This window comes from Somniosus microcephalus, chromosome 16, assembly GCF_052327205.1.
Source record: "Somniosus microcephalus isolate GS21.2 chromosome 16, FLI_Smic_1.0, whole genome shotgun sequence".
Lineage (NCBI taxonomy): Eukaryota > Metazoa > Chordata > Chondrichthyes > Squaliformes > Somniosidae > Somniosus > Somniosus microcephalus.
This window is the reverse complement of record NC_141002.1, coordinates 98929695-98955487: the sequence shown is the minus strand read 5'-3', so window position 1 is coordinate 98955487 and position 25793 is coordinate 98929695. Positions and strand designations below refer to the sequence as shown.

The window sequence follows — 25793 nt, the reverse complement described above, 5'->3', positions numbered from 1 at the left end:
CCTGTTCAATCTGCTCATTGCACTGTACTGTAGGAAGTTTGGGGAGAAAGTAAAATCATTGATAAGGAGGAGAGGTCGACATGCTTAGAATTTGAAAAGGAAAGCAGCAAGAATGGATCTTGTAAACAACATTCTTCTGAGGTCGGGAGGAGAGGAACAATTATGATGGTAGATTCAATCAGCTTAGTTACCGTTATTGATGTTAAATCCCACTACGGCCTTGCTTCACCGTACCTCTACAACCTCCTCCAGCCCCATGACTCAGCTTTTACTCTCTACTTTTCTGAGACTGGATGAAATTGGAGGTTAGAAAAAATAAAATCCTCACAGAGGGTGATTGGGGTGCGGGATTCTGTGTTACCAACCGGTTAGAGCGGAGTCCATAAATACTTTTAAAAGTGAATTAGACAGCTGCTGAAAAAAAAGAGGAATATGAAAGGATATGGGGAGTGAGCAGGAAACTGGGAATTAGACGAGGTGGTTCATAGAAACATAGAAGATAGGAGCAGGAGTAGGCCATTCGGCCCCTCGAGTCTGCTCCGCCATTTAATGAGCTCATGGCTGATCATCCAAATTCAGTACCCTGTCCCTGCCTTCTCCCCATATCCCTTGATCCCTTTAGCCTTAAGAAATATATCTAACTCCTTCTTGAATATATTTAATGAATTGGCCTCAACTGCCTTTTGTGGTAGAGAATTCCACAGGTTCACCACTCTCTGGGTGAAGAAATTCCTTCTCGTCTCTGTCCTAAATGGCCTACCCCTTATCCTAAGACTGTGACCCCTGGTTCTGGACTCCCCAACCATCGGGAACAACCTTCCTACATCTAGTCTGTCCAGTCCTGTTAGAATTTTATAAGTTTCAATAAGATCCCCTCTCATTCTTCTAAACTCCAGCGAATATAAGCCCAATCGACCCAATCTCTCCTCATACGTCATTCCTGCCATCCCAGGTATCAGTCTAGTGAATCTTCGCTGCACTCCCTCCATGGCAAGAACATCCTTCCTCAGATAAGGTGACCAAAACTGCACACAATACTCAAGGTGTGGTCTCACCAAGGCCCTGTACAACTGCAGCAAGACATCCTTGCTCCTGTACTCGAATCCTCTCGCTATGAAGGCCAACATGCCATTTGCCTTCTTAACCGCCTGCTGCACCTGCATGCTTACCTTCAGCGACTGGTGCACAAGGACACCCAGGTCTCGTTGCACTTCCCCTTCTCCCAATCTATTGCCGTTCAGATAATAATCTGCCTTCCTGTTTTTGCCACCAAAGTGGATAACCTCACATTTATCCACATTATACTGCATCTGCCCAATCACCCAACCTGTCCAAATTATACTGGAGTTTCTCGGCATCGTCCTCACAGCACACACGCCCACCCAGCTTTGTGTCATCTGCAAACTTGGAGATATTACATCTAGTTCCCTCGTCTAGATCATTAATATGTATTGTGAATAGCTGGGGTCCTAGCACCGATCCCTGCAGTACCCCACTAGTCACTGCCTGCCACTCGGAAAAAGACCCGTTTATTCCAACTCTTGGCTTCCTGTCTGCCAACCAGTTCTCTATCCAAGTCAGTACCTTACCCCCAATCCCACGTGCTTTAACTTTACACGTTAATCTCTTATGCGGGACCTTATCGAAAGCCTTCTGAAAGTCCAAATACACCACATCCACTGGTTCTCCCTTATCTATTCTACCAGTTACATCCTCAAAAAATTCCAGTAGATTAGTCAAGCACAATTTACCTTTTGTAAATCCATGTTGACTTTGTCCGATCCTGTCATTGTTTTCCAAGTGCTCTGCGATTACATCTTTTATAATGGGCTCTAGCATTTTCCCCACTGTCGATGTCAGGCTTACCGGTCTATAATTCCCCGTTTTCTCTCTACCAGTTTGAATAGTGGGGGAACATTAGCTACCCTCCAATCCATGGGAACTGTTCCAGAGTCTATAGAATTGTGAAAGGTGACCAGCAATGCATCTACTATTTCTAGGGCCACTTCCTTAAGTACCCTAGGATGTAGATTATCAGCCTTCAATCCCGTCAATTTCCCAAACACCATTTCCCTACAAATACTGATTCCATTCAGTTCCTCCCTCTCATTAGACCCTATGTTCCCCGACATCTCTGGGAGGTTAGTTGTGTCCTCCTTTGTGAAGACAGAACCAAAGTATGTACTTAATTGGTCTGCCATTTCTTTGTTCCCCATTATAAATTCCCCTGATTCTGACTGCAAGGGACCTACGCTTGACTTCACCAATCTTTTTCTCTTCACATATCTATAGAAGCTTTTACAGTCACCTTTTATGTTCCCTGCAAGCTTACTCTCATACTCTATTTTCCCCCTCTTAATTAATCCCTTTGCCCTCCTTTGCTGAATCCTAAGCTGCTCCCAATCCTCAGGTTTGCTGCTTTTTCTGGCCAATTTATATGTCCTCTCCTTGGATCTTATGCTATCCCTAATTTCCCTTGTTAGCCACGGTTGAATCGCCTTCTTTATTTTATTTTTATGCCAAACAGGGATGAACAAATTCTGTAGTTCATCCATGCGATCTTTAAATGTTTGCCATTGCCTATCCACTGTCAACCCTTTAAGTAACGTTCCCCAATCCATCCTAGCCAACTCGTGCCTCATACCATCATAGTTTCCTTTATTTAAATTCAGGACCCTAGTCTCTGAGTCAACTACTTCACTCTCCATCTTAATGAAGAATTCTATCATATTATGATCGTTCCGCCCTAAGGGGTCTCGCACAACAAGATTGCTAATTAATTCATGTGGAGAAACACAGAACGGAACAGACGTGATGGGCTGAATGGCCTGCTTCTGTGCTATAACATTCACTAACTGAGAAAAGGAAAGGAGGTTTTGGGGACGAACGAGTTCAGCATAAAACACCGACAACTAAACTAATTGCACCTTCAGCTAATACTGCAAATCAATTCTGGAGATACAGCAATTTCTTTAATATAAATGTATAAGTGAGATAAGAGATTTTGGGGAACAAAGCTGAACATAGTTAAGTATCTAAAGCAAGTTTTGAAAAGTGAGAGGTGAACAATATTGAAGATTAGAGCTATGAGACACTATATTTCACCATTCGTGTCATTAAGTGTCAGTCGTGGCTCAGTGGGCAGCACTCTCACCTGAGTCAGAAGGCTGTGGGTTCAAATCCCACGCCAGATACTGGAGCACATAAATCTAGGCTGACACTCCAGTGCAGTACCGAGGGAGTGCTGCACTGTCGGAGGCGTCACCTTTCGGATAAGACTTTAAACTGAGGCCCCGTCTCCTCTCTCAGGTGGACGTAAAAGGTCCCTTGACACTATTCAAAGAGGAGCTGGGGAGTTCTCTCCAGTGTCTTGGCGAATACTTATTCTTCTTACTCTTAGGCAGTCCCTCGGAACCAAGGATGACTTGCTTCCACATTAAAAATGAGTTCTCAGATGACTGATGAGTCCAATGCGGGACCTACAGTCTCTGTCACAGGTGGGGCAGACGGTGGTTGAAGGGGCGGGTGGGTGGGGTGCTTGGGTTGACGTGCGCTCCTTGTGCTGTTTGCGCTTGGCTTCCGCTTGCTCCCGGCGAAGAGACTCGAGGTGTTCGGCGCCTTCCCGGATGCTTCTCCTCCACTTTGTGCGGTCTTGGGCCAGGGATTCCCAGGTGTTGATGGGGATGTTACACTTTTTCAAGGAGGCTTTGAGGGTATCCTTGAAGCGTTTCCTCTGCCCACCTGGGGCTCTCTTGCCGTGCCAGAGTCCGAGTAAAGCGCTTGTTTTGGGAGTCTCGTATCGGGCATGCAAACAATGTGACCCGTCCATCGAAGCTGAACGAGTGTGGTCAAAGCTTCGATGCTGGGGATGTTGGCCTGAGCAAGAACACCGACGTTGGTGCGCCTATCCTGCCAATGGATTTGCAGGATCTTGTGGAGGCAGCGTTGGTGGTACCTCTCCAGTGCTTTGAGGTGCCTGCTGTACATGGTCCATGTCTCTGAGGCGAATATTTATCCCTGTCAACATCACTAAAAACAGATTATCTGGTCATTATCACATTGCTGTTTGTGGGAGCTTGATGTGCGCAAATTGGCTGCCGCGTTTCCTACGACAGTGACTACACTTCAAAAAGTACTTCATTGGCTGTAAAGCACTCTGGGTCGTCCCGAGGTTGTCAAAGGCGCTATATAAATGCAAGTCCTTTCTTTTAGAAGCTGAAAGCATGCTGAGGCAGGTATCCAAAAGTTTCTGATTACACACATATAGATTGATTTAGATATTAAAATTGAGATAGAGGGTCTTTATCATCATTTTAAGCACTTCCAGGATCATGTACAATATGGATATATACAGTATTGAGCAGTCCTAATTCAAAACAATATCACTTTGGGACAGAAATTTATTTGGAAAGGTCAACAGAAAATTCAATGTTCGAGTGAAAACAGTAGCGAGCTAAGGTGGTCCAAATCTCTAACTACTTGGAACTTCCCACAGGCAGTAAATACATGGCAAACACTGCATCTTGTTCACGATGTACTTGCTGAATTGCTTGAAGTTAATGTGATCCATCTATGGCCTCTGCTATCGTACTGGATCTCAGCCAGGGTGGCAGCAAGGGGGGGGGACGATGAAGAAGAAGAAGAAGGAGGAGAAGGAGAAGGAGGAGCAACAACACACACACACACAGATTAGGACTCCCTTTTGTTGTCCAACGACTGCTGCCGGAAAGTGGCCACGTGGACGTTAATGAGGCCTCTCATGGTTGAATTGATCACTGTTACTCACTGCCTAGGCTTGCACACAAAGACTGGCTGTTTGGGTGAGAAAGCACACCTTTGGGAGAGGCAGGAAAGAAAAGTGGAAAGAAATATACAGGAGCACTTTAACCATTACTGTTGGGAGTCCAAGGCAGCAGTTTTGGGAACACCACAGAGGATTAGGAAAGGATAGTGGGGGTTCAAACAGGAACAGAAACTGTGTGAAAAGAGATGGCAGAATTGAAGACAGAAGATTATTTGGACAGCTTAACCTCCGGATCAATGATTATGGTGTAAATTTTCTGGTACAACACAGTTATTTAGTGCAGGTCTCTATCTTCGGGATGCTTTCCCTGCTGTCCCTCATGGGTAGTATCAGTAATGATGACCATGAAACTTCTGGATTGTCATAAAAACCCATCTGGTTCACTAATGTCCTTTAGGGAAGGAAATCTGCCGTCCTTACCCGGTCTGGCCTATATGTGACTCCAGACCCACAGCAATGTGGTTGTGTGGTTGACTCTTAACTGCCCTCTGAAATGGCCCAGCGAGACACTCAGTTGTACCAAACCTCTACAAAGAAGTATATTCACTGTGGGAGTCCCTTCACCACACGGGCTGCAGCTGTTCAAGGCAGCGGTTCACCACCACCTTCTCAAGGGCAATTAGGGATGGGCAATAAATGCTGGCCGAATTTTTCAAAAATTGGGTGGCTGACGGGGTGTGGGGGTGCTTTCCCTTCATCCACGGGACAAGGGGCAAGAACTGCAAAACTGCTAAGGAGGGGGGACTCCGAGATAGTGAGAAAAGAGGATCTTTAGAAAATGATTGGTGCACTGGGTATTCATGTGATGAATTGATCTTCTGCTTTCTCCACTTTGTTAGCCCTTCTGGATGAGATGTTAAACTGATGCCCCATCTGCCCTCTCGGATGGATGTAAAAGATCGTAGGGCACAATCTCGAAGAAGAGCAGGGGCGTTATCCCCAGTGTCCTGGACAATAGTTAGCCCTCAATCAACAACAGTAAAAACAGATTATCTGGTCATTATCACACTGCTGTTTGTGGGATCTTGGTGTGCCCAAATTGGCTACCGCATTTCCCACATTGCAACAGTAACTTCACTTCAAAAAGTACTTCATTGACTGTAAAGCACCGAGACGTCCGATGGTCGTGAAAGGCACTAGAGAAATACAAGTCTTCCTTTCTTTGTGTGTAGAGAAAGCGTGGTGAATCCAACCACTTCTCAAGGGACTGCAGCGTTCAATCAAACTCCCTGCGGATTGCGGGAAGCATCACCTGGACAAAGGAGTTCTTTTCAGCCAGCCTTCGACAACCTTGGGTGGAGCCTTTGTTGAAGTTACCAATAAGTAGACGGTGGAAATGAGACAAAAAAGGAATGTATTTTCCCTGGTCTTGAGCTTGACAAGATGGTAAATTAGAGGCCTTGTGATGATATTTTCACGAGAAAGGCTTTTCCTACAAGATAAGTTAAACCTGGTCACCTGAATGGAAAGGTTTTAGAAAGCTGCTCGAAAGTCTTGAGGTTTTGCACTGGTTACAGAGTTGCGACAAAGGGTTCAGAGTCACATTTCGAATACGATCATCCATATATTTTAATATCTTGATCGATGAGGCTGGCAGTCACTTTAAATGCCACATACTGCTAGCAACTACCTCAGGCTGCGGAGAATACACATTACACAATATGATGTGCAAAAAATTACTACAACGGCCTCATTCCCAAGAAGCATTTCTCGTTGCCACCTGCTCGGGTGTTGGTCTACTCAATCGGATTGTCAGTTTGACTTCTCAGTTGGCGACAAGGCAGGCGAGCTGGGAGATGTCTTTGAATTCTACTGTACACGGCAGCTGTATTTGCGCAGGCACGCACGTTTTTGAATCCCTTGTTCTCAGGAATCGAGGGAAGTCTCTTGTCAGGCTTTGACTGGGGCTGGGGGGAAAGGGAGGGGGTGGAAGCGAGAGAACGGGCAGACCCTGTTTCTTTGCATCCATTTGCTGGGCAGCGCTGTAGCCAGGAGCTCCCGGATGTGCATTTATACTTGGCAGTCTTCACCTGCATCAAGAGGTTTTTTTAAATCCATCAGACAGAGGTACACAAAAGATTCCTTTGCATATCAGCAGTAAAACCATCACACTAGACTCGTAGGGAAGCACGTCTCAAGGTTGTTTTATATGGAGTACTAGCACAGGAGAAGCACTTTTGTTGGTTCCTATATCCTGTGGGATATAGTTAAGTATATAATTAATGTAAATCTACCATTTGTTCTTGCTATCGCTCGTTTACCTGTTCACTTTTCAATAAATTTGTCTGGTGGTTTATAGACCAAGCCTTCTGAGAGAACCTTCATTATTACGCTTTTCCAAAGTTGTGGTGACATGCGATTGCAATACAGTTCCCCATTTGATTCCTGGGCTTGCTACAATTACCAAAATATTGGGCAAGTAACGGTGCGATCCGGTTCACCAGGAGCAGGGGCTCACTTAGTGGAGCAGTTTGTGACACTGAGCCTGAAGAAAATACCTTGGGTTAAAAACCTAAGTACGGTTAACGGTGAGTTAGAACATGGTTTTTGGAAAGGCTACGATCAAAGTAGAAATAATGCGAAGGGCATGCAGACAGTTAATTCAGTAGCACAAGTGCTTGAAGTTCAGAAAGAGCATGAATGCATCTATGACAAATGCCAGTGCGTGCAAGGTGTTAGTTGTAAGTCAGAAAAGGAAAGCAACAACCATAGACAACTCGCAGCAGATGTACTCCAAAGGCTAAAACTAGAGCGTCGTAGACGAACACTGAATTGTCTCAGACCACAATTCGTTTGCAACCTGAGGAAATAGCATCTTTCAGTCTTGTCCTGCAAGTGACAGGCTTCTAGTGCAAGTCCATCAGGGCCAATTTGAAAATACACTGTAAATTTTCAACTTACCAAGTCCTAATCTTTTTGGACATGACACACATTATCCTGTTGCACGGTTTTAAAATTTAACCCAGCAATTTCTGATACTTATAAATTTGAGTTTTTTTTATGCTGATCAGCAATGTTCCCTCTAAGCTGCGAGTGTGCGTGGCTGCGCAGTCATCTGCTAGGTCCCGTGCAGGCTGCTCACAAGCTTTTACACTGGAAATGCATGCGCAGAAATTTAAATGGGACCGCGCATTGAAAGAAACAGGCCGCGCAGAACACAGTGCAGCCTACGGGGAACACTGCTAATCAGCTACACTGCCGTACTCTCTGACCTCGAACCTTGCTGTAGTAATGACTGTCGTATAGTAGCCGTTAAATCAAGTCATGCTAGTAACATAAATAAAAAATGGAATTCACTGCCACTTGTCTTCCAGGAATGCCCCCCTTGAAGAAGTTCTGCTCTTCTCTCAGGCGGGATTTCCGTTTGTCTCTTGTTTTTTTGTTCTAGAGCTAGCCAAAACATCTGTTCATCGACCAGAAACGTTAACTCTGTTTCTCTCTCCACAGATGCTGCCTGACCTGCTGAGTATTTCCAGCATTTTCTCTTTCTTTTCAGATTTTCAGCCTCCGCAGTATTTTGCTTTCGTAGTCAAAACATCTGTCTGGCTCATTTCTCAGTACCATTGACAATTAATAGTTAAAGGTACTTCATTCAATATTGTATGCGGTCCTGCTCATGACAGACCTGCATAATCAATATTCTTGGAACTGGTTTACGCCTCTGTGAATCACCTTAGGATGTTTTTTGACATTAAAGGTATTAAATAAATGAAAGTTGTTGTTGGTTGATGTTCAGGTGGCATAAGTTCCCTAAAACACCGTGTGCTTGTGAGATCACAAACTGGACTTAACTTGCAAATAACCTACATATCCTAGTCTTGGTCACTTTTTTTCCACCTTGACCTTCTCTGCCATGAGATGCAACCCTGAAAATGTAAAAACACCTTCAATGTTGACTGCAAGTATTTGGATCATTTAGAATTAAGAACCTTAGCTCACCCCCATAACTAGGGGTCATATAACCTGTGAAACAGAGAAAGAAGTTAATAATGAAGCGTAAATGAATGGATATAAACTAGGCAGAGGCAGGGTTTCAATCAAACATCCGAAATGCAATGATGGCAAGTAAGATTCTTAAACTGTAGGCATTCCATAATAGCACAAGAGATACTAGACACATTAATGCAATTTTCATTACACAAATCAGACCGTCACCAAGCACCAGTCTTGTTGTCAATTGACATTTAAAGCAAGGTATTACAAGCCAGCGTATACCATGTCCCGATTTGTTCGTGATAGCTTGAAGCACGGCCATGGGTCTCAAAGACCTACCTGCTCAGATCAATTCTGTTATTGATAGCGGCCCAGTGAAGGAGTGTGACGTTTTCTTTGTCAGGCTGTCGTACATCGTAACCTGCCTCCACAAGCTCTCGACAGCGGTCAAATATTCCATACCTAGAAAAGAAAGAAAACGACTTTGCTCTACCTATGCACGTGTCTGACGATTGTGTTGACGTAGGCTTTCATATAATTCAGACTTAGCATCATTAATTTCCATCTTATTTCTCGGCGCGTATACACAATTCTCTGTGGAAAAATCAATTTCCGAGCTTCTTAACTGTTAATTGTTTCACTCAACATGGTCCTACCTTAATCAGACCATGAAATTCCTGGGCTCAACCCCAGGTACATGCTGAACTGCTCCTCGCAGTGGAGGAGGGGGGAGGGATGATACAATTGGCCTCCTGATAGCTTGGCTGGGAGGTGTATGGCGGATGCGGGGGAGGTGAAGGGAAGCAAGGACCCGGACTCCAATTTGTTATCGAATGACACCTGCTAGAAACTGCATGTGTGGGTACAGGCTTGCCCATTGCTCGAATGTTCCCGGCCTCCTTGTTGTCCGACCAATACTCACACACAGCCACTTTGGCCAGGTATCAGAGGGCTGTGCAACCCATGTTACTGCTCCCGAGCATCAGTCACCACTTTCAGGAGAGGAGACACAGAAGTGCTTCATAAATGAGATGAAGTCACCACATGACCTTATTCTCCTGCACTATACACAGGAGGGTCCTCTCAGAAATAGCCAATTACATAGAATTTCAGCACAGAAACAGGCCATTCAACCTAACCAGTCCATGCTGGCGTTTATGCTCCACACGAGCCTCCTCCCACCCTAATTCATCTCACCCTATCGACATAACCTTCTATTCCTTTCTCCCTCATGTGCTTATCTAGCTTCCCCTTAAAATGCATCTGTGCCATTCGCCTCAACTAATCCATGTGGTTGCAAGCTCCACATTCGCGCCACTCTGAATGAAGAAGTTTCTCCTGAATTCCTCACTGGGTTTATTAGTGATGACTATGTTATATTATTGACTCCTAGTTTTGTACTCCCCCACCGCAAGTGGAAACACCTCCACGTCCAATTGTTTCTTTCTCCAATGGAAGCAAATCATTGGACGCAGTATAGAAGTGGCTGTGATGATGATAGATGTTGCTTTGCTGAAAGGGAGAGCGATGGGTACGCGGGATGCTACTTCCAGCTGAAGAACGCCATCTGAAAAGCCAGGTGCCTTGCACTTCTTCACGTATTGCTGGGATTCTGACCTCAGCTTCCTCAACACATCGACAGATTGAAATGGGTTTCCCAAAAATAAAATGCTGTTTAGTGGAAATGGAATTTGGTGAAGACACACTGGTAGCTTTATATATGTAAATGAACTCTTCATGAAATTGGCCAAAGGTGTCAAATCAATCAACATTTCTCATTTTTCTCCCTGTTCGATATAGTCAGCATATCATCAATTTCAACCAACTTACAAGTCTACATTTAGAAACTGTAAAGTATAACATTCAAAGGAAACGAGCAATTGTTCAGTTTTACAATTAACCCTACAGCAGAATCTACATTCAATTTGAGAAACCTGAGGCCATAAAAGAAACTTGGGATGAAGTGTAAACTAAGACCAATCCTGGCGCCAGGTGCTGTGATTCACTATTTCGCCTCACTGAAAGACAGCGGAAGTAGTTATCCAGTGGAGAAACGTCAAGCGGAATAACGCCCTTTCCCTAAAAGGAGACATTCTTGTTCAGATCTGCCATACTGGGTCAGAGCAGAGAACAGATCCACCTTCCTCGCAATGAATGTCAATCTGTAAGTGTTAATTTTTTAATTTTACCTGATTTTTTATTTTGAAAAGCGGGTACGATAGTGCAGAGGTTCCGCTGCTGGACTAGCAAGCCAAGATTTGGCCGAATAATCCGGAGAATGAGATTTCAAATCACACCACGGGCAGCTTGGAAATTCAGTCCAAAACTAAACTAAAAAAATCGGGAAATAAAAAGTTGGCATCCTTCTTTTCCTCCATCAGGCTTTTTAAAGACAATCTCGAGTCCAAATTTGAAGCAAGACAACCAGCCATTGTTAGGATCGAATCTGGACGACCTAAACCTTCTGCCAGTGTTTTGGCTTTCATCTGCATAAGTGGCCCAATTCTTGGAAGACCAACTGCATGGACATTCTCAAACCGGAGCAACAGTGCAGTTTTCACCTTTGTGTCCTTCCCTTCTCTCTTCCTTCTTACAGGGTTTGCCATCTGATGCCATTCATTCATAATTTGATCTGTATTTTTGATTCCGTGACATATTTCATGCTGTGACACACGCAACTATTGCGTGATTTCACTCTGGGAACCTTTCAGCATTGTGATTACCATCAGCAAGAGTAAAAACCTTCTTTAGAGGATGGTGCTTCCATTATTCACACAGACAGAGTTTCTGCAGGTTTGTTGGCGACGGGTCAGCTAAAAGCATTTAGGACCGGATAGGGCACGTTTCAAACCTTAACAAAAGTGCTTGCGACATTGACTGCTTGAGCCCTAGTAGCACCTGATGAGGTGAAAAAGACCATGAAACATCACTCAATTGGTTAGTTCACACCTAGACAAAAACACTGGTAAAGAGAGCTTAACACATTGATTGGCAAAAGGGCTTAACAGATAGGCCTTTGCGAGGCAGTGCAACATTTAAATGAATAAATCCAGACTTATGCAATTTACTTAAATGCTTTTTTCATTTTAAAAGGATAGCTATAATTGGAACAGGGATTTGTGCAAGGAGATTTTATTCTCCAACATTTTATTCTTTTATCATTATTAATTTAAACAGGCTTGACTGCACCAGTAAAAGTGACCATGAAGCTGTCAGATTGTCATAAAAACTCAAATGGTTCACGAATGGCCTTCAGGGAAGGAAACCTGCCATCCTTAACTGGACTGGGCCTACCTGTGACTCCAGTGTCATATCAACATGGTACGACTCTTAACTGCCCTGTGAAGTGGCCTCGCGGTTTATCAAACCACGACAAAGGGTCCTAGCAGCATTGTGGGAGCATCTTCACCACACAGATTGCAATGGGTCAAGAAGGTAGCCAACCACCTTGCCGAGAGCTACGAGGGATGGGAAATAAATGCTGGCCTTGCCCGGGCCACCCACATCCTGAGAATGAATTAAAACAAAAAGGGGTGGGTAATTCAGTGCGGTCAACAGTAGCATTCCAACTCAAGGGCCTAGAATTCAAACCCAGTCCTGACCGACAGGAGGAAGGTTTCCTGTCTCTTCACTGATTGTTTTATGACCTTGGTTAGACTCAACCCAGTTCTGAGTGGGCATGAGCCAATATTACAGCAACTTTCCTGTGGAAACCTTGCTCAGAATGACCATAGGATAGCTGTAATCAGTGATAGAGAATCACTGGCGCTTTAAGGAGTGCTCTTCCTGAGGTCCATTGTTGAGAGAGAGGTGTGGAAGGGGCTTTCCTCGGCATGTATCTGATCCGATTGTATTTGAAGTGTTCCTTTCACCAGCACCAACATTCGTCACCTTCTGCACAAGAGAAACCTCAAGGGGTTTCTCCCTCCAGAAAGCATTAGCTTCTTGTTGTGGTTCCACAGATATCATGCACTCTCAAGCATGGAGAGTCTTCATATGTCAACGTAGAATGGATAGCTTTAAGGATCAAGAACCCTGGCCAATTCTCTTCTCTCGAACCCAGGAGCAGCAAGCCCAATTGTAACACCCCGACCACCAATCTGACTGATATCAGCCAACACCATATAGAGTCATAGAGTTTTACAGCACAGAAAGAGGCCCTTCGGTCCATCGTGTCTGCGCCGCCCATCCCTCCCTGTCCAGTCTAATCCCATTTTCCAGCATTTGGTCCATAGCCTTGTATGCTATGGCATTTCAAGTGCTCATCCAAATGCTTCTTGAATGTTGTGAGGGTTCCTGCCTCTACCACCCTTTCAGGCAGTGAGTTCCAGCTTCCAACCACCCTCTGGGTGAAAAAGTTCCTCCTCAAATCCCCCCTAAATCTCCTGCCCCTTACCCTGAATCTGTGCCCCCTTGTTATTGACCCCCCTACTAAGGGGAAAAGTTCCTCTTTATCTACCCTATCTATGCCCCTCATCATTTTGTGCACCTCAATCAGGTCCCCCCTCAGCCTCCTTTGCTCCAAGGAAAACAACCTCAGCCTGTTGAGTCTTTCTTCATAGCTGAGGCGCTCCATCCCAGGTAACATCCTGGTGAATCTTCTCTGCACCCTCTCCAAAGCAATCACATCCTTCCTATAGTGAGGCGACCAGAACTGCACACAGTACTCCAGCTGTGGCCTCACCAGCGTTTTGTACAGCTCCATCATAACCTCCCTGCTCTTATATTCTATGCCTCTGCTAATGAAGGCAAGTATCCCATAAGCCTTTTTAACCACCTTATCTACCTGTTCCGCTGCCTTCAGGGATCTATGTACATGTACACCAAGGTCCCTCTGACCCTCTGTACTTCCTAGGGTCCTACCACTCATTGTGTATTCCCTTGCCTTATTTGTCCGTCCAAAATGCATCACCTCGCACTTTTCCGGGTTAAATTCCATTTGCCACTTTTCCGCCCATCTGACCAACCCGTTAATATTGTCCTGTAGCCTGAGGCTTTCCTCCTCGCAATTTACCACCCCACCAATTTTCGTGTCATCCGCGAACTTACTGATCATACCCTTTACATTCTCATCCAAATCATTAATGTAGATCACAAACAGCAAGGGACCCAGCACCGATCCCTGAGGTACCCCACTGGACACAGGCTTCCAGTCACAAAAGCAACCTTCGACCATCACCCTCTGCCTCCTGCCACTCAGCCAGTTTAGGATCCAACGCGCCAAGGCCCCCTGGATCCCATGGGCTCTTACCTTCTTGACCAGTCTCCTATGCGGGACCTTGTCAAAAGCTTTACTGAAGTCCATGTAAACCACATCCACAGCATTTCCCTCATCCACACACCTAGTCACCCCCTCGAAAAATTCAATCAGATTGGTCAGACATGATTTACCCTTGACAAAGCCATGCTGACTATCCCCGATTAATCCTTGCCTCTCCAAGTGGAGACTAATTTTGTCCCTCAGAATTTTTTCCAATAATTTCCCTACCACAGATGTTAGGCTCACTGGCCTGTAATTCCCTGGTTTATCCCTGCTACCCTTCTTGAATAATGGTACTACATTAGCTGTTCTCCAGTCCTCTGGTACATCCCCTGTGGCCAGAGAGGTTCTGAAAATTTGTGTCAGAGCCCCTGCAATCTCCTTTGCCTCACACAACAGCCTGGGATACATCTCGTCCGGGCCTGGGGATTTATCCACTTTTTGGCCTGCTAAAACCGCTAGTACCTCCTCCCTCTCGATGCTAATATGTTCAAGTATGTCACAGTCCCCTTGCCCGACTTCTATGTCTACATCGTCTTTCTCCATAGTGAACACTGAGGCAAAAAATTCATTTAAAACCCCACCTACTTCATCTGGCTCTACACACAGCTTGCCACTTTGGTCCCTCATGGGCCCTACCCTTTCCCTGGTTATCCTCTTGCAGACTAGGGACTGAACCTTGTTTTTTGGTATAGCTCAGCTGTTCAATGCCATAACCAACCACACCATCGGGGGAAGAAATTCAAGTTGTTGTTTTTCTTTATAAATATATACACAGGTTCAGATTCATTATGTACTACCTGAAGAACCAGGTGAGGAAAATAATGAAACAAACCCATCCCTTCACCTTGGGCTTATCTGAGACACTGGTAAATCCTCCACAATTTCCGTCATTCTTTGTTAATGTTAAGCAGCTTAACTCCGTCAAACTGCTGTTTAGATCAACCAGTCTTGAGTCAGAGTATACCTAAGCTGAATGATCTGCTGCATGATGCAGAGGTTTTCTCGGGAATATAGCACTTGCAAATTGACATTTGTCCAACTGTAATTGTAACTTCATTTTGCAATCTATGCTGATTTAAGGTTAGAGGATGCACGATTTGCAGTTTAGCATCTCTGCATTTGTACGAAGTAATGAGCTTTAAAATCAACCACGCTGTTTTATTTTAAGGAAAAGAAGCAAAAATCGAATGATCAGTACCCTGTATCTCAAATTCAACAACTCTTCACAATCACAACATACGTACTAGAAACTAACATTTGGATGGAAGGAACTTTCTCAGATAGCCACATTCCCAACACTCCCGCCCCATGCACAACAACGAGCCTCTGCAGTGATGGGGTTAAGTCAGTAACTCAACAGTTCAATAAGAGAGTTCTTCCAACGACATCAACAACAAACAAATTGCATTTATAGAATCACAGAATTATACAGCACAGGAGGCCATTCAGCCCATCGTGCCTGTGCCGGCTCTTTGACAGAGCTACCAATTAGTCCCACTCCCCCCTGCTCTTTCACCATAGCCCTGTAAATGTTTCCCTTTAAGTATTTATCAATTCCTTTTTGCAAGTTACTTTTTGATTCTGCTTTCACCACCTTTCAGGCAGTGCATTCCAGATCACAACAACTTGCTGTGTAAAATATAGCACCTTTTACACAGCAAAACATACCACGGTGCTTGAGCCTAATTGCCCATCAGGGTCTCATGTGAATGGCAGTGCGCCTTCCTGTTTCGTAATGACCATGCTGCTAAGATTTTCAAAATCTTAGTTTGATCTTCTCCATGAGCATCTAGCAAAATACACCACACCCAAGAGAGAGAGAGTGTGTGTGTCTGTGTGTGTGTGTGTGTGTGTGTGTGTGTCTGTGTGTGTGTCTGTGTGTGTGTGTGTGTGTGTGTGTGTCTGTGTCTGTGTCTGTGTCTGTGTGTGTGTGTGTGTGTGTGTGTGTGTGTGTGTGTCTGTGTGTGTGTGTGTGTGTGTGTGTGTGTGTGTGTGTGTGTGTCTGTGTGTGTCTGTGTGTGTGTCTGTGTGTGTGTCTGTGTGTGTGTCTGTGTGTGTGTGTCTGTGTGTGTGTCTGTGTGTGTGTGTGTCTGTGTGTGTGTCTGTGTGTCTGTGTGTCTGTGTGTGTGTGTGTCTGTGTGTGTGTGTGTCTGTGTGTGTGTGTGTGTGTGTCTGTGTGTGTGTGTGTCTGTGTGTGTGTGTGTCTGTGTGTGTGTGTGTGTGTGTGTGTGTGTGTGTCTGTGTGTCTGTGTGTCTGTGTGTGTGTGTGTCTGTGTGTGTGTGTGTCTGTGTGTGTGTGTGTGTGTGTCTGTGTGTGTGTGTGTCTGTGTGTGTGTGTGTCTGTGTGTGTGTGTGTGTGTGTGTGTGTGTGTGTGTGTGTCTGTGTCTGTGTCTGTGTGTGTGTGTGTGTGTGTGTGTGTGTGTGTGTGTGTGTCTGTGTGTGTGTGTGTGTGTGTGTGTGTGTGTGTGTGTGTGTGTGTCTGTGTGTGTCTGTGTGTGTGTCTGTGTGTGTGTCTGTGTGTGTGTCTGTGTGTGTGTGTCTGTGTGTGTGTGTGTGTCTGTGTGTGTGTGTGTCTGTGTGTGTGTCTGTGTGTCTGTGTGTCTGTGTGTGTGTGTGTCTGTGTGTGTGTGTGTCTGTGTGTGTGTGTGTGTGTGTCTGTGTGTGTGTGTGTCTGTGTGTGTGTGTGTGTGTGTGTGTGTGTGTGTGTGTGTGTGTGTGTGTGTGTGCAAACAAACCTGTAATTCAAAACAGGAAAATTGAGCACAAGAGCAAATGATTTTGTGCTCTTGAGCTGTTACCTCAACCAAAATCCTGACCCTACACTCTGCCCATGAAAAGCCGCAGCTTGCAGACCAATTAACACGATGCTGTTCAAGTGGCATGGCCGGCAGCTCACCCATTCTTGTATGACTGATCATAGAATTGATAAGTAGAGAAGTTATGCTAAACTTGTGTTGAACCTTGGTTAGACCACACTTGGAGTATTGTGTACAATTCTGGTCCCCATATTATAAAAAGAGTATTGAGGCACTGGAATCATAGAATGGTTACAGCACAGGAGGCCGCCATTAGGTCTGTCGAGCCCATGCCGGCTCTCTGCAAGACCACTCCCCTGCCCTTTCCCCGAAGCCCTGCAAATTTTTTTCCTCCAGGTACTTATCCAACTCCCTTTTGAAAGCCCACGATTGAATTCGCCGCCACCACCCTTTCAGGCCGTGCATTCCAGATCCTAACCACTTGCTGCGTAAAAAAGCTTTTCCTCATGTCGCCTTTGGTTCTTCTGCCAACCACCTTAAACCTGTGTCCTCTGGTTCTCGACCTTTCCGCCAATGGGAACAGTTTCTCTCTCTCTACTCTGTCCAGACCCCTCATGATTCTGAACACCTCTATCAAATCTCCTCTCAACCTTCTCTGCTCCAAGGAGAAGAACCCCAGTTTCTCCAGTCTATCCACGTAACTGAAGTCCCTCATCCCTGGAATCACTCTCGTAAATCTTATCTGCACCCTCTCTAAGGCCTTCTTCTGCTTCTTAGGCAGTCTCTCGGAACTGAGGATGACTTGCTTCCACACTAGAAATGAGTTCTCAGGTGACTGCTGAGTCCGATGCGGGGCCTACAGTCTCTGTCACAGGTGGGGCAGACAGTGGTTGGGTGGGGTTCTTGGGTTGACGTGTGCTCCTTCCACTGTTTGCGCTTGGCTTCCGCTTGCTCCCGGCGAAGAGACTCGAGGTGTTCGGCACCTTCCTGAGTGCTTCTCCTCCATTTTGTACAGTCTTGGGCCAAGGATTCCCAGGTGTCGGTGGGGGTGTTGCATTTTTTCAAGGAGGCTTTGAGGGTGTCCTTGAAGCTTTTCCTCTGCCCACCTGGGGCTCTCTTGCCGTGTCGGAGTTCCGAGTAGAGTGCTTGCTTTGGGAGTCTCGTATCGGGCATGTGGACAATGTGACCCGTGGTCAAAGCTTTGATGCTGGGGATGTTGGCCTGAGTGAGAACACGGACGTTGGTGCGCCTATCCTGCCAATGGATTTGCAGGATCTTGCGGAGGCAGCGTTGGTGGCACCTCTCCAGTGCTTTGAGGTGCCTGCTGTACATGGTCCAGGTCTCTGAAGCATACAGCAGGGCAGGTATCACTGCTGCTCTGTAGACCATGAGCTTGGTGCTGGATTTGAGGTCCTGGTCTTCAAACACTCTCTTCCTCAGGCGACCGAAGACTGCACTGGCACACTGAAGGCGGTGTTTGACTTCGTCATCGACGTCTGCCCTAGGGAGCCTAGGCATGGAAAGTGGTCCACGTTGTCCAAGGCCTCGTCTTGGATTTTGATAATCGGAGAGCAGTACTGTGTGGCGGGGGCAGGTTGGTAGAGGACCTTTGTCTTACGGATGTTTAATGTAAGGCCCAAGCTCTCATACGCTTCGGTGAAGGTGTTGACAATGGTTTGGAGTTCGACCTCAGAGTGTGCGCAGACGCAAGCGTCGTCATCCTTCCTAAAGTACGGTGCCCAAAATTGGACACAATACTCCAGTTGAGGTCGGACCAGTCTTTTATAAAGGTTCTTCATAACTACCTTTCTTTTGAACTCTGTGCCTCTATTTATGAAGCCCAGGATCCCTTAGTTTTTTTTTTAACCACTTTCTCAACCTGCCCTGCCACCTTCAGCAATTTGTGCACATATACCCCCAGGTCTCTCTGCTCATGCACCCCCTTTAGGATTGTACCATTTAGTTTATTCTTCCTACCAAAATGTATCACTTTGCACTTTGCTGCGCTAAATTTCATCTGCCACGTGTCTGCCCATTCCACCAGCCTATGTCCTCTTGAAGTCTATCCTTATCCTGCCTATGTTCCCGTTAATTTTGGGTGCGCGGCCCATTCAAAATACTGCGCATGCGTGGTTTTTCGCATTGAAAAACTGGCAAGCTGGCTGTGCGGGAGGTCCAGAGTGCTGCGCAACCTAGAGGGAACACTGGTGCCTATATACTATCCCGCACCAAGTGTCACTCAAACATCAATCTTGTTCTTGCTGACGTACAGTGGCTCCTGGTCCCCCAGTGCCTCCAATTTAAAAATCTCATCCTCATGATTAAATCCTTGCACGGTCTCACGTCTCCCTCTTTCCGTAACCTCCAGCCCTACACAACGCTCCAATGCTCTCCGTTCCTCTGACTCTGGATTCTTGAGCATCCCTCTCTCCCTTTGCCTCAGTGTTGGCAGCTGAACCTTCAGCTCTGTAATTCCCTCCTGAATGATCTCCGACTCCTCCCTCCCTCCTTTAAGACCCTCCTTAAAACCCACCTCTTTTACCAAGCTTTTGGTCATCCCTCCCAGTAGCTCCTTCGCTGGCTCAGTATACCGCTGCGAAGCGCCTGGTGATGGTTTTCTATGTTAAAGCCGCTATGTAAATGCAAGTTGGTGTTGTTGGTACAAAACGAGATGATAAATGTTTCCATGTAAGCTAGAGAATAGCTAGATTTAAATAAATACTGGCTCTGCTGTAACTTTACAACACCGACAACAACAAGTTGTATTTATATAGCGCCTTGAATGTAGTAAAACATCCTAAGGTGCTTAACAGGAGCGCAATCGGACAAAATTTGACACCGAGCCACATAAGGCGATATCAGGGCAGACTGGTCAAAGAGGTAGGTTTTAAGGAGTGTTTTAAAGTAGGAGAGACAGGTAGAGAAGCAGAGAGGTTTAGGGAGGGAATTCCAGAGCCTTGGCAGCTGAAGGCACGGCCGCCAATGGCGCAGTGATTAAAATCGGGGATGTGCAAGAGGCCAGAATTGGAGCAGCGCAGATATCTGGGAGGGTTGTGGAGCTGGAGGAGGTTACAGAGATAGGGAGGGGCGAGGCCATTCAAGGATTTGAAAATAAGGGCAAGAATTTTAAAATCGAGGCGTCACTAAACCGGGAGGCAATGTCGGTCAACTTTCAAGGTTTTAAAAAAAAACTTTAATGATTAAAGCAGAGACAAAATACACCAAGAAGCCCAACAGGTTTCTGAAAACATTTTGCACTTACTGTGTAGCTTTGACGATGTCCCAAGTGCTGTAGTCATCGATGTGGCTTTTCCGTGCCAGCGAATCACTGTAGCCATGACTGTAGTGGCTTTGAGTCTTGACATCCTAGTTTATATTTAAGAAGAATGAAAGGTCACAAATCACAATGCACTAAAAGCATGACAAGATTCTGTTTTTCATTTATACAATGTTTTATATTATTCTGCAAGTAAAAATACACCTGTAACTCTGACAGGAAGCAGAGTTATGTCACGTCTCAACAGATACTGAGCCAGAGAAGGAGATAACCCTAACATTACTCTATTACAGCTCTTTTTTTTGGAAAATGATCGGAGAAAAACCGGCTAACGGTATTTGTGAACTAACTCGAGTGGGCCTATTCCTGATGAACTACAAGATGGAGGCAGGTGACAAGATGCCTACAAGATGCAGGTTAGGGTGTTTCACTTGCAAAGTAGTTCAGATGCCTAATCTTTACCCTGGGGTTAATCAAATTAAATATTAGAAACATAGGAGATAGGAGCAGGAGTAGGCCATTCGGCCCCTCGAGCCTGCTCCGCCATTCAATGAGATCATGGCTGATCATCCAAATTCAGTACCCTGTCCCTGCCTTCTCCACATATCCCTTGATCCCTTTAGCCTTAAGAAATATATCCAACTCTTTCTTGAATATATTTAATGAACTGGCCTCCACCGCCCTCTGGGGCAGAGAATTCCACAGGTTCACCACTCTCTGGGTGAAGAAATTCCTCCTCATTTCAGTCCTAAATGGCTTACCCCTTATCCTTAGACTATGACCTCTGGTTCTGGACTCCCTGGCCATCAGAAACATCCTTCCTGCATCTAGTCTGTCCAGGCCTGACAGAATTTTATAGGTTTCGATGAGATCACCTCTCAATCTTCTAAACTCCAGTGAGTATAAGCCCAATCGACACAATCTCTCCTCATACGTCATTCCTGCCATCCCAGGTATCAGCCTGGTGAACCTTCGCTGCACTCCTTCCATGGCAAGAACGTCCTTCCTCAGGTAAGGCGACCAAAACTGCACACAATACTCAAGGTGCGGTCTCACCAAGGCCCTGTACAACTGTAGCAAGACATCCTTGTTCCTGTACTTGAACCCTCTCGCTACGAAGGCCAACATAACATTTGCCTTCTTAACCGCCTGCTGCACCTGCATGCTTACCTTCAGCGACTGGTGCACAAGGACACCCAGGTCTCTTTGCACTTCCCCTTCTCCCAATCTATTGCCATTCAAATAATAATCTGCCTTCCTGTTTTTGCCACCAAAGTGGATAACCTCACATTTATCCACATTATAGTGCATTTGCCATGTTTCTGCCCAATCACCCAACCTGTCCAAATCATCCTGGAGTTTCACGACATCCTCCTCACAGCATATTGTCCAAGAATTAATTCCATGCATAAATGCATCATTTTGAACTGGCTTGACTGGTAGTTCACCATCCACACTTATTGATGGCGGAACTATGCGCAATAGGCAAGATTAGCCTCTCACCCACGTACAATTATTGCATCAGAAAGTCTACAAAAGCTTAGCAAATTAATTGGACAGAGTAAGAACTACATTCTGGAGCCATTTAAAAGTTTGTGCACTGATACTACAAATACTTTTAGAACAGTCAAGATTCAATCAGCAGCTTTCTGTTTCTGCTTCTGTGTAATGATACCGCTGGAAAATAAATTCGATCACTTGTTTAACCTGAAGGTTTATGGCCTTCCGGTCGGTGTGCTATTTGCCACATTTTGTAATGGATAAATAGGACATGGTGGGCCGTCTATGTAACCTCCAGTGCATAAACCCATGGTGAAGGAGTAACGCTATCCCACTCACCCTCAAGCATAAAAGTGTGCAAGTTTCAGTTTGTACCAGACTTGGGTTTTCTTACAGGAACTGCCTTTTTGATGTGAATATAAGTTAAAAGTGTTGGAGGAAAGCCTGAATTGTAATACTCACTTTGGACATAAAAGTTAGCAACATCAGGCAAGGCTACTTTGCAAGATGTTGCTTTGACCTCGACTGGCAAATATTTGTATGTGCAACTGTCCAAGTTTTCCGCATAAGTTATTCAGAACTGAAACCTTAGTATTGAAAGATTCTATTACTGGAACCGAACTGGAACCATTAAGACAAAGGATAGAGAGAGAGAGAAAAGAAAAAGAACGAACTTTCATTTATATAGTGCGTTTCATGCACCCAGGACGTCTCAAAGTGCTTTACAGCCAATGAAATACTTTTTGAAGTGTAGTCACTGTTGTAATGTAGGAAACACAGCAACCAATTTGCACACAGCAAGCTCCCACAAAGTGATAAGGACCAGATAATCTGTTTTTTGTTATGTTGATTGAGGGAGAAATATTGGCCAGGACACCGGGGATAACTCCCCTGCTCTTCTTCGAAATAGTGCCACTGGATCTTTTACATCCACTGGCGAGCAGAGGGGGCCTCGGTTTAACATCTCAGCTGAAAGACGGCACCTCCGACAGTGCAGCACTCCCTCAGCACTGCACTGGGAGTGTCAGCCGAGCTTTTTATGTTCAAGTCTCTGGAGTGGGACTTGAACCCACAACCGTCTGACTCAAGAGGCGAGGGTGCTACCAACTGAGCCACAGCTGTCACAATGCAAATCACTTAAAACCAGAGAGGTTTACAGCACAGGAGTCCAATTGTCCCATCGTATCTGCACCAGCTCTTTGCGAGAGTAATCCACAACTAATGCTCTGTATCTTCGTCTGCTCATAGAATCGTAGAATGGTTACAGCACAGAAGGTGGTCATTCGGCCCGTCGAGCCCGTGCCGGCTCTCTGCAAGAGCACTTCAGCTAGTCCCACTCCCCCGCCCTTTCCCCGGAGCCCTGCAAATTCTTTTCATTCAAGTACTTATCCAATTCCATTTTGAAAGCCACAATTGAAACTGCCTCCACCTCCCTATCAGGCAGTGCATTCCAGATGCTAAGCACTCGCTGCGTAAAAAAGATTTTCCTCATGTCGCATTTGGTTCTTCTGCCAATCACCTTAAATCTTAATCTTTCATCCCCTCCCCCTTTTCCCAGCCCCCACTTGCTTTAAAATCTATCCCTCTTCCTGCTTTTTTTCCAGTTCTGATGAAGGGTCTTCAACCTGAAACGTTAACTCCGTTTCCCTCTCCACGGATGTTGCCTGGCCTGCTGAGTTTTTCCAGCATTTTCTGTTGTTATTTCGGATTTCCAGCATCCGCAGTATTTTGCTACCTTAAACCTCCTCGTAATCAATTTTTATCCCATCCAGTATCTCAACGACCTCCTCTTTCACTTAAAATGTTTTTCTATTTTTCCCCTTATAAGATCTCTGCCTCAACTATCAGTTTTCAGAAACTGGCTTCCTTTCAATTAATGCTTGGGTATAAACAGTCGACCTGCATATTGGTCTATGAGAAAATGTAGTACAAGACCCCCAAAATGAGGGGCCCAATGCAACTGCATAGGTCGTATGGGCCTAATGTGGGAACTAAAGAAGGATCATGACAAAATATTATAACAAGGACCACAGCACAACAAAGGAGTCCTGGGTCCTAAGCCATCTTTTATTTATCTGAAATATTTCAAATATATCTGCCCAGTCACTTGAATGCAATAAGCACACCTAATCCTGGAGTTTAGTACAATTAATAACACCTACCAAAAAAAAGGACAACGGAAACTCATCAAGTTTGTAGTCGAAATGAAGTTCTGACTATTGTGTTCTAGCAGTTACCCATCTCCTTGGTATTTAAATGCAAGATAAATTCTCGTCGTAAGAACCATCACATTTAACATCGACAAATACCAGTTGCAGAATTTGGCATGTTCACAACTTGCACATCTTCAAACGCTCGTCCTCCAGGTAACCAAAGACAGGCAGCAGACTCACTTAATTTTAGATCATCTCAGATTTCTAAAGCATGATGGATGAACACAGTTGGCAATTTTCTGAAGCAATAGGAACTTGTGGTCCCAAAAAGTGATCGCCAAAAAGATACAAAAGATCAACGTTCTTTCTACAGTTGCAGCATTTGCCATTCTGTACAGTATTTGCTGTGCGCAAATCGGCTGCCGCGCTTCCGACATTACAACAGTGACTACACTTGAAAAGCACTTCACTGGTTGTAAAGTGCTTTGAGACCAATGCATCCCGCTAAGCTGTGCAGCGGTCTGGAGGACCCGCAGGGCATTCACTGGCTTTTCAATGGAAATAAACGCACATGCACCATAATTTGAATGGGCTGCACACCCAAAAAAAAAAGTTCGGGAACACAGTTTGGGATGTCCTGAGATTGTGGAAGGCGCGACAAGTTGTTCTATCTTCCTCAACCACGTGGGCATGGGTGCCCGATATACAGTCCCAACAATTAAGTATTTGCGGGTCAATCTGAGACGCCCGCTCCTCAATTAAGTTGGTAAATGTGGGGCCATATATTTAATGAAGACCCAATACTTTCATGTCTTACCAAACTGAACCTGTCCTGCTGAATTACACAGAACTACTCCAGTTAAACTGCTTGCCAAGGCCATACACAGCACACTGGCTACCAATGCAACGACACACAACAGCAACTACTCGTCAGATGCTGCAACGTTTTTGCTCTGTTTTAAACTTGGCAGAAAACAAATGGCACTGAATGTAACACTTACAACTTACTTTGTTCCAACAATCAACCACAGCAATTCCTCTGGAAGAAAGGGTCAAAAGTGCTTAAACGTTCTTTAACAACCTCAAGCTAAATGTACCAAGTGCTCCCTTACAGTGTTACAGGACACTTAGAAAATATCAACGGGATTAGACAAAGTCAACATGGATTTATGAAAGGGAAATCGTGTTTGACAAACCTACTGGAGTTTTTTGAGGATGTAACTGGTAGAATAGATAAGGGAGAACCAGTGGATGTGGTGTATTTGGATTTTCAGAAGGCCTTTGATAAAGTCCGACATAAGAAGTTCGTGCGCAAAATTAAAGCACATGGGATTGGGGGTAATATACTGGCATGGATTGAAAATTGGTTAACAGACAGGAAACAGAGAGTAGGAATAAATGGGTCTTTTTCGGGGTGGCAGGTGGTGACTAGTGGGGTACTGCAGGGATCAGTGCTTGGGCCCCAGCTATTCACAATATATCAATGATTTGGATGAGGGAACCAAATGTAATATTTCAGTTTGCTGATGACATGAAACTAAGTGGGATTGTGAGTTGTGAGGTGGATGCAAAGAGGCTTCAAGGTGATTTAGACAAGGTGAGCGAGTGGGCAAATACATGGCAGATGCAGTATAACGTGGATAAATGTGAAGTTATCCACTTCAGTAGGAAAAACAGAAAGGCAGAGTGTTATTTAAATGGTGATAGATTGGGAAATGTTGATGTACAGAGGGACTTGGGTGTCCTTGTACACCAGTCACCGAAAGCAAACATGCAGGTGCAGCAAGCAGTTAGGAAGGCAAATGGTATGTTGGCCTTCATTGCAAGAGGATTTGAGTACAGGAGCAAGGATGTCTTACTACAGTTATACAGGGCCTTGGTGAGACCACACCTGGAGTAGTGTGTGCAGTTTTAGTCTCCTTACCCAAGAAAGGATATACTTGCCATAGAGGGAGTGCAGCGAAGGTTCACCAGATTGATTCCTGGGATGGCAAGACTGTCGTATGAGGAGAGATTGGGTCGGCTGGGCCTGTATTGACTAGAAGAATGAGAGGGGATCTCTTTGAAACGTATAAAATTCTGACAGGGCTAGACAGACTGGATGCA

General features: G+C 45.1%; 1 protein-coding gene across 1 annotated transcript in view; it reads right to left on the bottom strand.

Annotated features, from left to right (window-relative positions):
- Positions 1 to 25793, bottom strand: part of zdhhc17 (zDHHC palmitoyltransferase 17) — a 98940-nt gene that overhangs the window by 59651 nt on the left and 13496 nt on the right. Inside the window, exons 2-3 of the mRNA XM_086009732.1 lie at positions 20020 to 20123; positions 9077 to 9199 (exon numbers count right to left, since the gene is read on the bottom strand). Of these exons, the coding sequence (XP_085865858.1) occupies positions 9077 to 9199; positions 20020 to 20123 (227 nt within the window). The remainder of the gene's footprint in view (positions 1 to 9076; positions 9200 to 20019; positions 20124 to 25793) is intronic.